General features: G+C 48.3%; 1 protein-coding gene across 1 annotated transcript; it reads right to left on the bottom strand.

Annotated features, from left to right (window-relative positions):
• Positions 1-351: 351 nt before the first annotated feature.
• LOC143927279 (uncharacterized) lies at positions 352-1,114 on the bottom strand. The gene has a single exon (XM_077451283.1). It carries the CDS (start codon positions 1,080-1,082, stop codon positions 411-413), a length of 672 nt encoding a protein of 223 aa, XP_077307409.1. The 5' UTR covers positions 1,083-1,114; the 3' UTR covers positions 352-410.
• Positions 1,115-15,992: the final 14,878 nt, after the last annotated feature.

The raw sequence follows: 15,992 nt of genomic DNA, 5'->3' as shown, positions 1-15,992 counted from the left end.
GCTCATATCCGATTTATAAATCATTTTAGTAGAAGAGATGACATGTGAAGCGCTGTGTGCCATTAGCGACGTCAGTGTTATGTATGTAGGAGGTATAATGGTGCCCCTGATCTGTGTGTGTAGAGCTCTGTGAGGAGATGGCTCTGATGACCTGTAAGTAGTCAGTGTAGAATGTGAGGAGGATGTAGACGGTAGGAGGTATAATGGTGCCCCTGGTGGGGGTATGTATGTCTGTGAGGAGGGGATAGGTGGCTGATGACCTGTAAGTAGCCAGTGTAATGTGAGGAAGATGTAGACGGGAGGTATAATGGTGCCCCTGGTCGGGGTATGTAGAGCTCTGTGAGGAGGAGGTGGGTGGCTCTGAGAAGAGCCTTTGGGGGGTGTAGATGAAAGGAGGTCTCCGGTGGGGATTATTTCTTCTTCGGAGCGGCCTTCTTGGGCTTGGCTGCTGTCTTGGGTTTAGCCGCCTTCTTAGCCGGACTCTTGGCGGCTTTTTTCGGCTTGGCTGCAGCTTTGGGCTTCTTGGGGCTCTTTGCCACCTTCTTGGCTTTGGCAGCTGCGGGCTTTTTTGCGGGTTTCTTGGGGCTCTTGGCTGCGGTGGGGGCTTTGGTGGTCGCCTTCTTCTTGGGGGACTTGGCCGCAGCCGATGGCTTCTTGGCGGCCGGTTTCTTGGGGGACTTGGCCGCAGCCGATGGCTTCTTGGCACTTTTCTTAGCGCTTGCCGCCTTGTCGTCCTGCTGCTTCTTGTTGATCTTGAAGGATCCGGAGGCGCCGTGTCCTTTGACCTGGACGAGGCTCCCCTTAGTCACCAGCCCCCTGATGGCGACCTTGAGGCGGCTGTTGTTCTTGTCCACATCGTATCCTCCGGCGGCCAGGACCTTCTTGAGGGCGGCCAGGGAGACCCCGCTGCGCTCTTTGGAAGCGGCCACGGCTTTGACGAGGAGCTCGGACACGCTGGGACCGGACGACTTCTTGCTGCCTTTCTTGGCTCCTCCGGCTGCCGCCTTCTTAGCCGGCTTCTTCTTGGCGGCGGCGGGCTCCGCTGGAGGAGCGGCGGCTGGGGCGCTCTCAGTCTCCGTCATGATTCTTCACAAAGGTTTACAAAACGTTCATAACTCGATCATCCCAACACTGCCTTTATACAGTACGATCGTCATTTCTATTGGTTGGTAGCAGCACGCTGTCTGCACTGCTATTGGTTACACATTAGACCCGCCCACCCACTCTTACTTTAGTAATGGAGAATCTTCTCTCTCTTGTTGTGTTTCCCGGGCAGAGAGAAAAACGATTTTATACTGAAATAGAACGATGTCCGATCGTCATCGGGGACCCGATCTGCTCACTGGACTGTCACTTATCGGGGGTCACTTACAGCTGTCAGGAGCTGCTGAGGAGGCTGAACACAGAGGCTGCAAACACAACCATCCTCCTGAGTGTGGCTCCCATTCTTCCTTCTATCTTCTTTTCTACACAAATTCTACACAGAAAACAATCTTCTCACATCTCGCACTAGAATGATCTTCACATTAGATGAGTGAAGAGTGACCATCAGGAAACATTTCCCTCTAATACAGAACTCTGCTCATCTATAGCTGAGTAGAAGGAGCCTGGAACAAAAACATCAGCCGGTGACATGAGATCCTTGTGTGATGTGATGGCAGATATTGAGGACGTTTATCGATCTGTTTTACTACACAGCTATACATCCTACGCAGGTATAATGTTTGCTTTGAATCCTTCTATAGCTGTGTAGTAAAAGAGATCAATAAACGTCCTCAAAGTATCTGGATAACAATCTATGTATCGTGTTGACCAGATAATGATACATAACACATAAAACATGACATTGTGTAAATAGTTTATTGTTTTAGTAATTAAAGAGCCAATCCATCAACATTGGATCCCCCAAGAGATCATTTCAGTAAAAAGAACTTTACTGAAAACCCTAATATAGTGTAGCTTGAGGTGAATATGGATAGTAAATATTGGCTATTTGTAGGTTAGTGAGGGTCGGATTTATTTCTAGGCTACTAAAAATAAAAAATAAATCTAATAAATAAAAAAATACATACTGACCAGGGAACTTATTTTATTTGTGTTAACATTTTCCATTACAAGCTTTCAGGGTGTTCCCTTCCTCTCAGATCCAAGAAGATCTAAAAGTATAAGGAATTCACCAAAAGTTTGAACCCGAGGATTTTAATATTAGACCCCCTTTACCCCATCATCACCTCCCCTCTGTATCCCTGTTAGGTCCGCTCCTCCTTTCCATAGATAGCATCTCCTCTCTGTATCCTCAATATCTCCTCTCCTCTGTATCCCCAGAGCACCGATCTACTAGTGTGGATGAATCCCGGCTAATCCTGAAAATATACAGCGCCAAAAATTTCACTGATCCAATGATCCCAATCACATGGAAAGTACATGTATCTCATAATACAATAAATCAGCAGAGACACAGATTTTAATTCTAAATAACTACTAGATCACTGTGAAGAAAGGAAAAAGGATAGATAGATAGATAGATAGATAGATAGATAGATAGATAGATAGATAGATCCCCAGAAACTCCACACATGATGTCCGCCTCCTCCCCCAACTTTATTCTGATTTATACTCAATATATAGCACACCGCTCCTTCCTATCATTAATAGCACCGCTCCACCGTATGTACAAAGCTGTATCCTAATTATCACGACTCCACCAATATCTCCATAAAGAGGACATGTTACCTGACCAATACTATCACATATGGGGGAGGGGAGACATTGGGGCTGAAAAGACCACCGCTAAGGAGGACCTCCCCATCTAACTGGGGCACCCTCCAGTTTGTGGACTGGAGGAGTTGCTCTATTTTCCATACTTGCGGTATACAAATACCACACATGAACCATGTTGATGTTATGTAAGTCCTGCAAGTTGATTTATATCAGGGAGTTACCTGGAAGTGACCCTCTGGAGATTTACTCTGATCACTGATAATTAGTGATGGCCGAACGGTTCGCCCGGCGGTCGTTTCGCGGCGAATTTCCGACTTTCGCCGTCCGCGGGTTCGAACGCCTTTTTCCGTCGTTCGCCCCGGCGGACTTACGTGTTTAATGTATACAAGAACTTTAACCTTTCGTGACACGTTTATCATGTGTTACAGGACAACCAATTGAGACATGACAGCTCATGGACACTTGGACATTCCCCCTAACCTATAAATACACCCGATCCGGTGGCCATTTTACATTCTTTCTTCTGTCACTGTAGGGAAAGGATCCTGTGTGGAGTAGGGACAGAGAAAACGCTAGCTATTTGGTACACAAAAGTTCTTTTCAGGACTGGTATAGGTGTTAGGTCAGCAGCCTGAGTTTCTTTTGTCAGTTTAGATAAAGGGACAGAGCGCTGTATGCTGCTATTTTAGGGACAGCTCAGCCAGATTAGTCTTTCTTCATCATCATCATCATCATCATCATTAGCTGTTACTATCAGGTCCACAAAAGAGCTGTTCCAGCTAATCGTTCCAGCCTACTCTTTTTTGCCAATTTGTATAGGGACAGGCAGGAAGCAGTGTGTCAGGCAGTGAGGATAATTTTAAAGACTTGCTGTTACTATTAGTTCCACAAAGGTTCTTTTCAGGACTGGTATCAGTGGTACGGTAATAGGCTTGTACACGTATAATATTCTTTCTTCCAAATATAGAAAGAATATTATACTTGACTGCTGCCCTTCTGCTGCAGTCTGCTAATCATTCACAACTCACTTGTTCCACAAAGCTCTTTATCAGGACTGGTAACTTGGTCTGTCTAGGGTGCTACGGTACATAGGCTTGGGTGCGGTACAGTCTGCTGTTCTGTAAGGACCGCTATCGGTCCACAATACATAGGGTTGCCGTGCACTACTGCTGACCGCTGCCCTATACTGCAGCAGTCCTTCATTGGTATAGGGACTGACGTACAGTCTGCTAATCACTAACACACAACCTGCTTGGTCCACAAAAGTTCTTATAAGGACTGGTAACTTGGTATAGGGTGCTACGGTACATAGGCTTGAGTGCGGTACAGTCTGCTGTTCTGTAAGGACCGCTATCGGTCCACAATACATAGGGTTGCCGTGCACTACTGCTGACCGCTGCCCTATACTGCAGCAGTCCTTCATTGGTATAGGGACTGACGTACAGTCTGCTAATCACTAACACACAACCTGCTTGTTCCACAAAAGTTCTTATAAGGACTGGTAACTTGGTATAGGGTGCTACGGTACATAGGCTTGAGTGCGGTACAGTCTGCTGTTCTGTAAGGACCGCTATCGGTCCACAATAGATAGGGTTGACGTGCACCACTGCTGACCGCTGCCCTATACTGCAGCAGTCCTTCAGCGGTATAGGGACTGACGTACAGTCTGCTAAACACTAATACACAACCTGCTTGGTCCACAAAAGTTCTTATAAGGACTGGTAACTTGGTATAGGGTGCTACGGTACATAGGCTTGAGTGCGGTACAGTCTGCTGTTCTGTAAGGACCGCTATCGGTCCACAATAGATAGGGTTGACGTGCACCACTGCTGACCGCTGCCCTATACTGCAGCAGTCCTTCAGCGGTATAGGGACTGACGCACAGTCTGCTAAACACTAACACACAACCTGCTTGGTCCACAAAAGTTTTTATAAGGACTGGTAACTTGGTATAGGGTGCTACGGTACATAGGCCTGAGTGCGTTACAGTCTGCTGTTCTGTAAGGACCGCTATCGGTCCACAATACATAGGGTTGCCGTGCACTACTGCTGACCGCTGCCCTATACTGCAGCAGTCCTTCATTGGTATAGGGACTGACGTACAGTCTGCTAATCACTAACACACAACCTGCTTGGTCCACAAAAGTTCTTATAAGGACTGGTAACTTGGTATAGGGTGCTACGGTACATAGGCCTGAGTGCGTTACAGTCTGCTGTTCTGTAAGGACCGCTATCGGTCCACAATACATAGGGTTGACGTGCACCACTGCTGACCGCTGCCCTATACTGCAGCAGTCCTTCAGCGGTATAGGGACTGACGTACAGTCTGCTAAACACTAATACACAACCTGCTTGGTCCACAAAAGTTCTTATAAGGACTGGTAACTTGGTATAGGGTGCTACGGTACATAGGCTTGAGTGCGGTACAGTCTGCTGTTCTGTAAGGACCGCTATCGGTCCACAATACATAGGGTTGCCGTGCACTACTGCTGACCGCTGCCCTATACTGCAGCAGTCCTTCATTGGTATAGGGACTGACGTACAGTCTGCTAATCACTAACACACAACCTGCTTGTTCCACAAAAGTTCTTATAAGGACTGGTAACTTGGTATAGGGTGCTACGGTACATAGGCTTGAGTGCGGTACAGTCTGCTGTTCTGTAAGGACCGCTATCGGTCCACAATAGATAGGGTTGACGTGCACCACTGCTGACCGCTGCCCTATACTGCAGCAGTCCTTCAGCGGTATAGGGACTGACGTACAGTCTGCTAAACACTAATACACAACCTGCTTGGTCCACAAAAGTTCTTATAAGGACTGGTAACTTGGTATAGGGTGCTACGGTACATAGGCTTGAGTGCGGTACAGTCTGCTGTTCTGTAAGGACCGCTATCGGTCCACAATAGATAGGGTTGACGTGCACCACTGCTGACCGCTGCCCTATACTGCAGCAGTCCTTCAGCGGTATAGGGACTGACGTACAGTCTGCTAAACACTAATACACAACCTGCTTGGTCCACAAAAGTTCTTATAAGGACTGGTAACTTGGTATAGGGTGCTACGGTACATAGGCTTGAGTGCGGTACAGTCTGCTGTTCTGTAAGGACCGCTATAGGTCCACAATAGATAGGGTTGACGTGCACCACTGCTGACCGCTCACCTATACTGCAGCAGTCCTTCAGCGGTATAGGGACTAAGAGTTTTGTCACAGGGTCATTTAAAAAATGACATGCAGAGGAAGAGGCAGGCCCTTCCGCAGGGGTGGTAGGGGTAGGGCAGGAGCAACAGGCTTGAGCCAAAGTGGGAAGTTGCAGAAGGTGCGTTCAATTACTTTAAAGGATGCACCAGACTTGGTTGAGTGGCTCGCTCAGCCTTACTCTTCTGCACCCTCCTCATCCTCTCGATCTGCACCCTCTTCTTCACTCTCTGCTATGTGCACCCCCAAAGACACTACCACCAACAACACGACCACCACCACCACCACCACATACCTTCCGCTTGAGTCACTGGAATTATTTTCCGATCCATATCAAGAGGACATTTCTGATGCGCAGCCACTCTTGGTATTGGATCAGGAAGAGGAGGTAGCAACAAGCGCTACTCAGCAGTCTGACGCCAGTACCCAGATCAGCCCAAGGAGGAGGTTGGTCCCCGGTGTTGCTGCCTACTCTACTTATAGCGGTGGGGAAGGTGACGTTGATGATGACGTGTCTAGTGATGTCACGTGGGTGCCCACAAGAGAGGAAGAGGAGGGGAGTTCAGAGGGAGATATGGACCAGCAGATAGGGAGGAGAAGCAGCAATGACTTACATTGCACAGCAGGGACAAAGCAGACTGCAAATGTATCAGGAGCGAGTCATCGACCATGTACGGTCACATCTGGCGCTCCCAGGACACCGGCACATGGCTCCGCAGTGTGGGCTTTTTTTAACGTGTCCGCTGCTGACAATAGCGTTGCCATCTGCAATCTTTGCAGTCAACGCGTTAGTCGCGGTAAGCCCAATACTCACCTAGGGACGACCGCCTTAAGAAGGCACATGAGCAGCCATCACCGAGCCCAGTGGGAGCAACGGAACACACAAAGCCACACTGCAGGCTCTCACCGTCCAGCCTCGTCTTCTACTTCTCCTTCTCCTCTCTCCTCACAATTGTCCTCCACTCCACCTTCCATCACGCCAAGCTCACATTTTTCTGCAAAAAGGCAGGCTTCCGTGGGCCTAATGTTTGAGCGTAAAAAAATGATGACGCCGGATAACCCTCTTGCCCAACGGTTGGCGGCTGGCTTGTCAGAACTCATAGCCCGCCAACTACTGCCATATAAACTGGTGGACTCGGAGGCCTTTCGCAAATTTGTGGCCATTGGAACACCACAATGGAAGGTCCCAGGAAGGAAGTATTTCTCAGAGAAGGGCATCCCAGAGCTATATGGCCATGTTCAGCGGCAAGTGAATGTATCTCTGGCACACAGTGTCGGTGCCAAGATACATCTGACCACAGACACGTGGTCTAGCAAACACGGGCAGGGAAGGTATATCAGTTTTACTGCCCACTGGGTGAACCTTCTGACGGCCGTCAAGCATGTAACCCGTGGCACCCGTGTAGATTTGGTTTTACCGCCACGGATTGCATGCAGGCCTGACTCTTCTTCTCCTCCTCCTACTCCATCCTCCTCCCTCTCCTCCTCAGCTGCCTCCTCCTTTTCCGCTGCTAGCGTCTCTTCCACTGCACCGCCCAAGCTCCCCAGAACCTATTCCACATGCCAGGTGAGACGTTGCCATGCCGTGCTGCGTCTGTTGTGCCTGGAAGCAAAGAGCCACACTGGCCCGGCACTCCTTTCAGCTTTGCGTTCACAGGCAGATGAGTGGCTAACACCGCTCAATTTGACAGTTGGTAAAGTGGTGTGTGACAACGGTGCCAATCTGCTTAGCGCATTGAAACAGGGCAAAATCACGCACGTGCCGTGCATGGCACACGTCTTAAACTTGGTCGTGCAGCGATTCCTTGTCAAATACCCTGGGGTCCAGGACATCTTGCGGCAGGCAAGGAAAATCTCGGCCCATTTCAGAAGATCTTACACGGCCATGGCTCGCCTTGCTGACATTCAGCGGCGACACCATCTGCCGGTCAGACGTCTTATTTGCGATTGCCCGACGCGATGGAACTCAACCTTCTATATGCTTGATAGGCTGCTCCAGCAGAAACGTGCAGTTAACGTCTACCTGTATGAACTCTGCGAAAGAAACGGTTCTGGGGAGCTGGGTTTTTTTTCACCGCGCCAGTGGCTGCTCATGCGCGACACATGCAGACTTCTGCGGCCATTTGAGGAGATCACCAAACTGGTCAGTCGCAGCCATGGCGCCATCAGTGACATGGTACCTTATGCCTTCTTTCTGGAGCGTGCATTGCGTCGTGTCATTGATCAGGCTGTGGAGGAGCAGGAGCGGGAAGATGAGGAAGTCGCAATGCTGGATGAATTCCCAGGGGGGGCTACTCTATCTGAGACAAGTCAACAACAGGAGTCTGATGAGGAGTCAGAGGAGGATGGTGCCGGGGCGGATGAGCAGGAGCAAGAAGAGCATGCTTTAAACCTTTCTGGGATCCCTGTTGTGCGAGGATGGGGAGAGGAGAATGAAGAGGACGACATTATCCTGGATGATGAGCAGGAGCCAGGCCACCACACCGCTTCCACTTTAGTGCAAATGGGGGCCTTCATGCTCCAGTGTTTTAATAGGGACCCCCGTATAAAAAGCATGAGGGTCAAGGACCAGTACTGGGTGGCAACGTACTTAGACCCCCGGTACAAACACAAAATGGCGGAAATGTTACCGCCGTCGCAGAGGGCTGTCAGAATGCAGCACTTCCAGGCCTTGCTTCGAGAAATGCTGCATTCTGCTTTTGCGTGCGCTGGCAGAGGAGCAATTCCCACTCCCAGAGAAGGATTTGCGGGTACCAATCCAACAGCGCCTGCAAGAAGAGGCCGGTTTGAAGATGTGTTGGTGACTTCGGATATGAGGTCATTCTTTCAGCCGACCCATCGACAGGTGTCATCCGGATCCAGCATCAGGGAACGCCTAGACCGTCAGGTGTCCGACTACATTGGGTTAACGGCCGATGTGGACGCTCTGAGGAGTGATGAACCCCTAGACTACTGGGTGGGCAGGCTTGACCTCTGGCCAGAGCTTGCCCAATTTGCAATCGAACTGTTGGCTTGCCCCTCATCCAGTGTCCTGTCCGAAAGGACGTTCAGCGCAGCAGGGGGGATTGTGACCGATAAGCGTACTCGCCTAGCTCACCACAGTGTTAACTACCTCACATTTCTAAAAATGAATGAGGCATGGATCTCGGAGGAATTCAACACATGTGATCAGTAGACCATGTATATGTCTATAAACAATTTTTGGAATCAAGCACACAGACCTTCTTAATTCATTTGGCTCACTTCCCTGACCCAAAAAAGCACACCGTACTATATGCCCCTACCCTCCTCTTTGAAGAGGTTGAGCGGTGTCATATTTCTACTGGGGCTGCTTATTATGAGGGGTTCCCACCATCCCTGTGCTGTGCTGACTTCCTCCTGGGTGTTCTTATTATGAGGGGCTCCCACCATCCCTGTGCTGTGCTGACTTCCTCCTGGGGGTTCTTATTATGAGGGGATCACACCATCCCTGTGCTGTGCTGACTTCCTCCTGGGGCTGCTTACGGTGCTGCTGTCAGCGCTGTATGTCACGGAGCTGCTGTCAGCGCTGTATGTCACGGAGCTGCTGTCAGCGCTGTATGTCACGGAGCTGCTGTCAGCGCTGTATGTCACGGAGCTGCTGTCAGCGCTGTATGTCACGGAGCTGCTGTCAGCGCTGTATGTCACGGAGCTGCTGTCAGCGCTGTATGTCACGGAGCTGCTGTCAGCGCTGTATGTCACGGAGCTGCTGTCAGCGCTGTATGTCACGGAGCTGCTGTCAGCGCTGTATGTCACGGAGCTGCTGTCAGCGCTGTATGTCACGGAGCTGCTGTCAGCGCTGTATGTCACGGAGCTGCTGTCAGCGCTGTATGTCACGGAGCTGCTGTCAGCGCTGTATGTCACGGAGCTGCTGTCAGCGCTGTATGTCACGGTGCTGCTGTCAGCGCTGTATGTCACGGAGCTGCTGTCAGCGCTGTATGTCACGGAGCTGCTGTCAGCGCTGTATGTCACGGTGCTGCTGTCAGCGCTGTATGTCACGGAGCTGCTGTCAGCGCTGTATGTCACGGAGCTGCTGTCAGCGCTGTATGTCACGGAGCTGCTGTCAGCGCTGTATGTCACGGAGCTGCTGTCAGCGCTGTATGTCACGGAGCTGCTGTCAGCGCTGTATGTCACGGAGCTGCTGTCAGCGCTGTATGTCACGGAGCTGCTGTCAGCGCTGTATGTCACGGTGCTGCTGTCAGCGCTGTATGTCACGGAGCTGCTGTCAGCGCTGTATGTCACGGAGCTGCTGTCAGTGCTGTATGTCACGGAGCTGCTGTCAGCGCTGTATGTCACGGAGCTGCTGTCAGCGCTGTATGTCACGGTGCTGCTGTCAGCGCTGTATGTCACGGAGCTGCTGTCAGCGCTGTATGTCACGGAGCTGCTGTCAGTGCTGTATGTCACGGAGCTGCTGTCAGCGCTGTATGTCACGGAGCTGCTGTCAGCGCTGTATGTCACGGAGCTGCTGTCAGCGCTGTATGTCACGGTGCTGCTGTCAGCGCTGTATGTCACGGAGCTGCTGTCAGCGCTGTATGTCACGGAGCTGCTGTCAGCGCTGTATGTCACGGAGATGCTGTCAGCGCTGTATGTCACGGAGCTGCTGTCAGCGCTGTATGTCACGGAGCTGCTGTCAGCGCTGTATGTCACGGTGCTGATGTCAGTGCTCTGTATTACGGTGCTGCTGTCAGTGCTCTGTATCTCCTGCACCCTCTTGTTTGCCTACCCTGGTCCCTGACCTTCCCTCTCCTCCATTGCCTTCATTAGCTCCATAGTCCTGAATTGTCAGAACAATTTCCCAAATAAAAAAAAAATGCTTGTAGTTATCGATCCCAAATTCACCTCATACATGTATTATGCTATTGTCCAGGTGGTGGGACTACGTGCTACCCCCTAATAATTACCCCGTGGCCGCAAATTCGACCTAAAGGTTTGCGAAATTCGCCTCCCATTGAAGTCAATGGAGCCCGCGGCGAACGGTCGTTTTCGCGAACGTTTGTGTCCGTTCGCGTTTCGCGTTCGCGAAACGTCCCGTCGGAAGTTCGTCCATCACTACTGATAATATTCAATAAAAAGGTATAAAAAAAATAAAATAAATAAAATGATCCCACTCTATTCCAAATGAAGGTGTAACACTGACACCTGGCGGTGAATAGGATACATGGCATCTGTACTGAGATCTGCGAAGAGATACAATGTGATTCATTGTAATGTTTTCCTTCCTAATTCCCAAGTTGTGTTTACAATGTAGACTTTGGTAGCTGAACCAGAACAATGTCTGGGGATGTAGTGAATTGGAAACACAAGCGGCCATGTAAATACTTGATGTGTGTTTTTTTTGTTTTGTTTTTTGTTTTGATTTTTTTTCTTTTTGGGAAATATAGATGTACCTGGCTAGCAAAGCGCATCGAATAATACAGAATCAGTTTGTACATGGTTAGAATGAAGTCACAACTCTTATATGTAGTATGTGGGTGGCTCATTTCCACTATACAACACAAAGACACCCGCCTCCCCATACAAAGAGCCCCACATACATTGTTATCGGGAGATTTAATTGTAAATACAGATAATGGAAAGTTTCATCCCCATGGCAGAACAATGTGATAATGACCACACACCTCTCCATACCAACACATGTTACCAGAATAAAGCTTTCAGTTTATAGAACAATGTGATCTCATTACAGGGACTCCTATTCCTTCTCCTCCATCTTTTATTTCTGATTCATTTCTTTCAGAAACCATTCAAATGATTCCAATCATCCTCCCCACTGGAAAGGAACCCAGATCGTCTCTGTTTCCTCAGAGGAATAAAACAAATAATATCAGAGAGAAACACCCCTGACTGTGATTGGCTCAACTTTCAAAGTGAATTCCATGGAACGTTCCAGGCAATCCGCCCTCCAACTGCTAAATCCGATAGGAAGCTTTCCATACTTTCCGGAGAACATTTTATTTCAGACAAGAATCAATATTACAATCAAATGAAATCTGCCCTTTGAATTTATTTCAGTATCCGCCCTGCTATAGGATTTTTGCTATAGAGATCAACGAAAAGTCTACTGAACAAGTATGGGGAGAGCTCTCTTTCTGGAAACCTCAAAAGAAAGATATCATTGGTTGATGAATGGAACGCCCATAACTGTGATTGGTTCAGATTTCAAATTGAATTTCAAATTTTCCCACCGGAATCATATAGATTAGTGTGCATTTAATCCCCGGATCTCCATCATGTCACTGAGCGATGTGTATTTGTCACTCTTTCACAAATGCTGCATTTACAGATGTTGCCCTTATCCCAACCAGAACATTCCTAAAAAGAAATGTGTAAAGACATGGGGAAGTACATTATGTAGCAATTATGACACTGCCAGATAAATCTATACAATGAATGATTAAAGCCCCATTCACACTATCAGATTTTCTGCAGATTATTATTATTTTTTTTCCTTCAGATTTACCAAAACCATGTAGTGCAAGGGCCTGCCTGATTGCATACAAATTGTAACTCCTAAGGTCTGACCTCATATTATATGTTTTTGCTAAATCTAAAGGGGGGGGAAAAAATCTGCAAAAAATCAGATAGTGTGTATGGGGCTTAACAAAAAAGAACTAAATCAATTTCTTCTTTGTAACTAAAATCCAGCAAAATGTTTACAAGGCTCTGAATAGAAACATTGTCTGCACAGAACAGAATAGTTGTGACCACGCCCCCTTCCACCAGTCTCCAATCAGATACGCTTATATACATGAGATCAAGGTGTTGGATGGATTGTTGTTGCCTCAATATAATGAACGTCTACATTTCTCCTGTAACATACACTATACAGTCCGATTCTACAATTTGTCTAGATCTAATACGACAGATCTAAATGTCTATATATATATATATATATATATATATACACCGTATATACAACAAACATACAGTATACATGCTCTTAGCTTACAATATTGTTGTCTCCTATTTTATCATTTAAGTAGGTTGTTGACCAACCGATAAACACGGATGGTGTGGCGTTCTCCTCTTTTCTACATCCTCAGATAACTCCGGGACCCCTAATGACCACCCAGGTAACAGAAGGCAGCCTTCATATAACAAACCTCCATCCTTATCTCTAGAATCCTACAATTTACTAATATATTTTCTGTATTAGGCCTTTACTTCAGGAGTGTTTTTAGGCTTTTTATTTCTTTTGTGAGTTTTGTTTTTATTTTTTCCTAATCACATTTTTTTTTTTTTAAGCTTGGGGTATTTCATGATTTACAATGGGCCATGTTATACTTGTATTTGACTACAGGATGGAGCCAGAGTGTGGAATGATTTCACTCTATGGCTCCATCCTGTGGTCAAGTTTGGGTTCTAGCAGGACTTCATTTTCTGACTAAAGTTCCACGTTAATGATATCATGGTTAAAGTGGAACTAAACCATTTTTACATCCAAGGAAGCTGCCATCTTGGTCTCTGTTTAATCTGCAGTTGCCATGGTACTGCACAAAATAGAGTATCCAGGGTATGGCACATATGGCAAGTGCCATGGGCACCATATGAAGGTGGTGCTTGTGAATGGCTGGGCAGCAAGCAGTGTTGTCTGTCGTGGCTGCCCATCATTTTTGGCAATTTCCAGAGGGGTCCCATGTGATCCTGTATTCGGCCAGCGAGTGGTGCCGCCCAGCCCCAAGGGCAAGCTTGACAGAGGATGGGCTGGCTACTACTGGTAGCAAGGCGAGCGATGTCATGGCGCATCCCACCAGGTGTGTCATAATAAAAAAAAAAAAAAAACAGCAGTCACCAGGCGAAGGAGGCGATCTGTGCAGATGGAACGGAGGAGCCCTCATAGTGGTCTGAGTATCCTGGCTCAGAGTGACAGATTGACAGTGTGAGTGTGAAAGCCCAGCCCAGGCATCCACAGTACTAGGGATGAGCTTGATATTCGAGTCAAATGTATGTTCGACTCGAACATCGGCTGTTCGCACGTTCGGCGAATACCAAACATTATGGGCCATTTGAGCCAAATTTTTGTGGCTCTCGGCCCACAATGCACTTCACCATCGCAGTGCATTGCTGGCTCATGCTCATGCGGGGTCACAGAGCATGCTTGGCCAATCACAGCGCCGGCAGCGAAGAGAGCCATAATTGGCCACAGGCAGGATGCCCGTGGCCAATTATAGCTTAGGGGGTTTAGTACACACCCCACACTATATAAGGCCGCCAGCGAAGCACACAGACAGCGTGCAGCCCACAGCGCGGAACACGGCGCTGACCACAGGCAAGTGCTATCCCCGGCCATCCTGATTTATACTCCCACTATCCAGGGGAACTTCCCCAAGTGCGGATCCCCATCACCGGCCTCCACAGAGTCCCTGATAGGCATGACTATGGCGGACCAGGCCTTGTCTCCCACGGAGGACTGCAGGCCTTCGTTCCAAGGCCCCATCATATCAGATCAGTTCCCTCAGGAACAAGACCTGTCCACAGCAGACCTTTTTATTAAACTCTCGATGTTACTGGAAAGGGGATTGGACTTAACAGCAGCGAAAATCACCGGGGAGATTAAATCAGACCTACAAAACATTGGCCAGAGAATGGAAGCTATAGAATCTAAGCTAGATGTTACGGCCGCAGTTGCCAATCAGAACTCTGACTTGATACATTCAATGCAGGACCAGTTGGACACTGCGCTTTCGCGTATTGACGACCTTGAGAACAGGTCGAGACGATATAACTTCAGAATCAGAGGGCTGCCGGAATCAATCACGGACGTGACTGCTGCCACCCAGGACCTGATCAAATCGCTATTGCCCAATATTGATCCTCAGCGACTGGAACTTGATAGAGCCCACAGGGCCCTGGGTCCTCCCAGGAAGGACGGCCTGCCCAGAGACATAATAGTTAAACCGCATCACTATGCAGTAAAGGAGGAAGTAATGAAGCAGGCCCCTGTGGCCCCACAGGTGACATGCCAAGGCCATGTGATTCAAGTGTTCGCAGATCTGGCCCCATCAACCATTCAACGTAGACGTGCTTTGAAACCACTTTTGAATGTTCTTATACAGAAGGACATCAAATATAAATGGGCTTTCCCCTTTGCGGTTAAGTTCACACATATGGGAGCAAACTACTCCTTCGCCAACTTTTCCTCTGGCGAACAAATCCTTCTACGCCTGAAGCTTATCTCCCAAGATGCCGGAATGGACACATCTGCAGCTCCACCGACTTCGGCAAAAAGACCTCCCCCGGTCAGCCCATCAATCCCACTTTGGTCCAAATCCAAATCGCGACGCTCCAGTGATAACGGTCACAGCTGAAATTTACTGGACAAGTCCATTTCCTACATCTCCCGTGTTCAGAGTTGGTCGCGCAACTCGACTCACCTCTTGTAGACTTTCCCTGGGTATCCTCACCTCAGAAGCCTCCCATGTTTGAAGGGGGCCTGTGTCCCCTACTATACCACCAGAACTCCTATGTTTTCCTATTTCCCACCTTTTTGTGGTTTTTGTTTTGTTTTTGTTCGGTACTATACTTTTTCTTCCACACGGCTCAAGACATTTACCTTCATAGTACATGAACGGAAGCTGACCATGACTGTTTACATTGGAAACTATATTTTTTTTTTATATATATTCTATCTGCTCCTTTATATAACTACTCTCCTAGGAGGTGCACATGTTTACATCGCAAGTTAATGTTTTTACCTTTGCTTTATGTGTGTTCCTGGTGGTCTTTTCATGTTTAACTTCTTCAAGCCGTTTTAGCACCATGCTATTTTCATTTTTCAGAAGCCCCTTGGTCCGGGGCGGTACACATGTGCCTTCGCCTACCCCCTGCAATCCTGCGGGCTTTCAGGGGATAGGACTTCCGAGAGCATGCTCTCGGTGATTTCTTTTTTCTCTTTGGAGATTTATGACCCCGGAGTTTCTCTCTCCCCTCCGGAGGCCGGCGCTTTTCTTGGGAGACTATTCTCTACTCTCTTCCCCCCCCCCCCTCAGGTAGAAGGTATTGTGTTTGCTATATTACCCTCATTATTTGTTTTTTGCTTGGCAGAATCTCCGCTAC

This window comes from Lithobates pipiens, unplaced genomic scaffold (genome assembly GCF_037356315.1).
Source record: "Lithobates pipiens isolate NorthernLeopardFrog02 unplaced genomic scaffold, aLitPip1_a1.2 Scaffold_23, whole genome shotgun sequence".
NCBI classification, from domain to species: domain Eukaryota; kingdom Metazoa; phylum Chordata; class Amphibia; order Anura; family Ranidae; genus Lithobates; species Lithobates pipiens.
The sequence above is the reverse complement of the archived record's forward strand: the minus strand, read 5'-3'. Positions and strand labels throughout refer to the sequence as shown.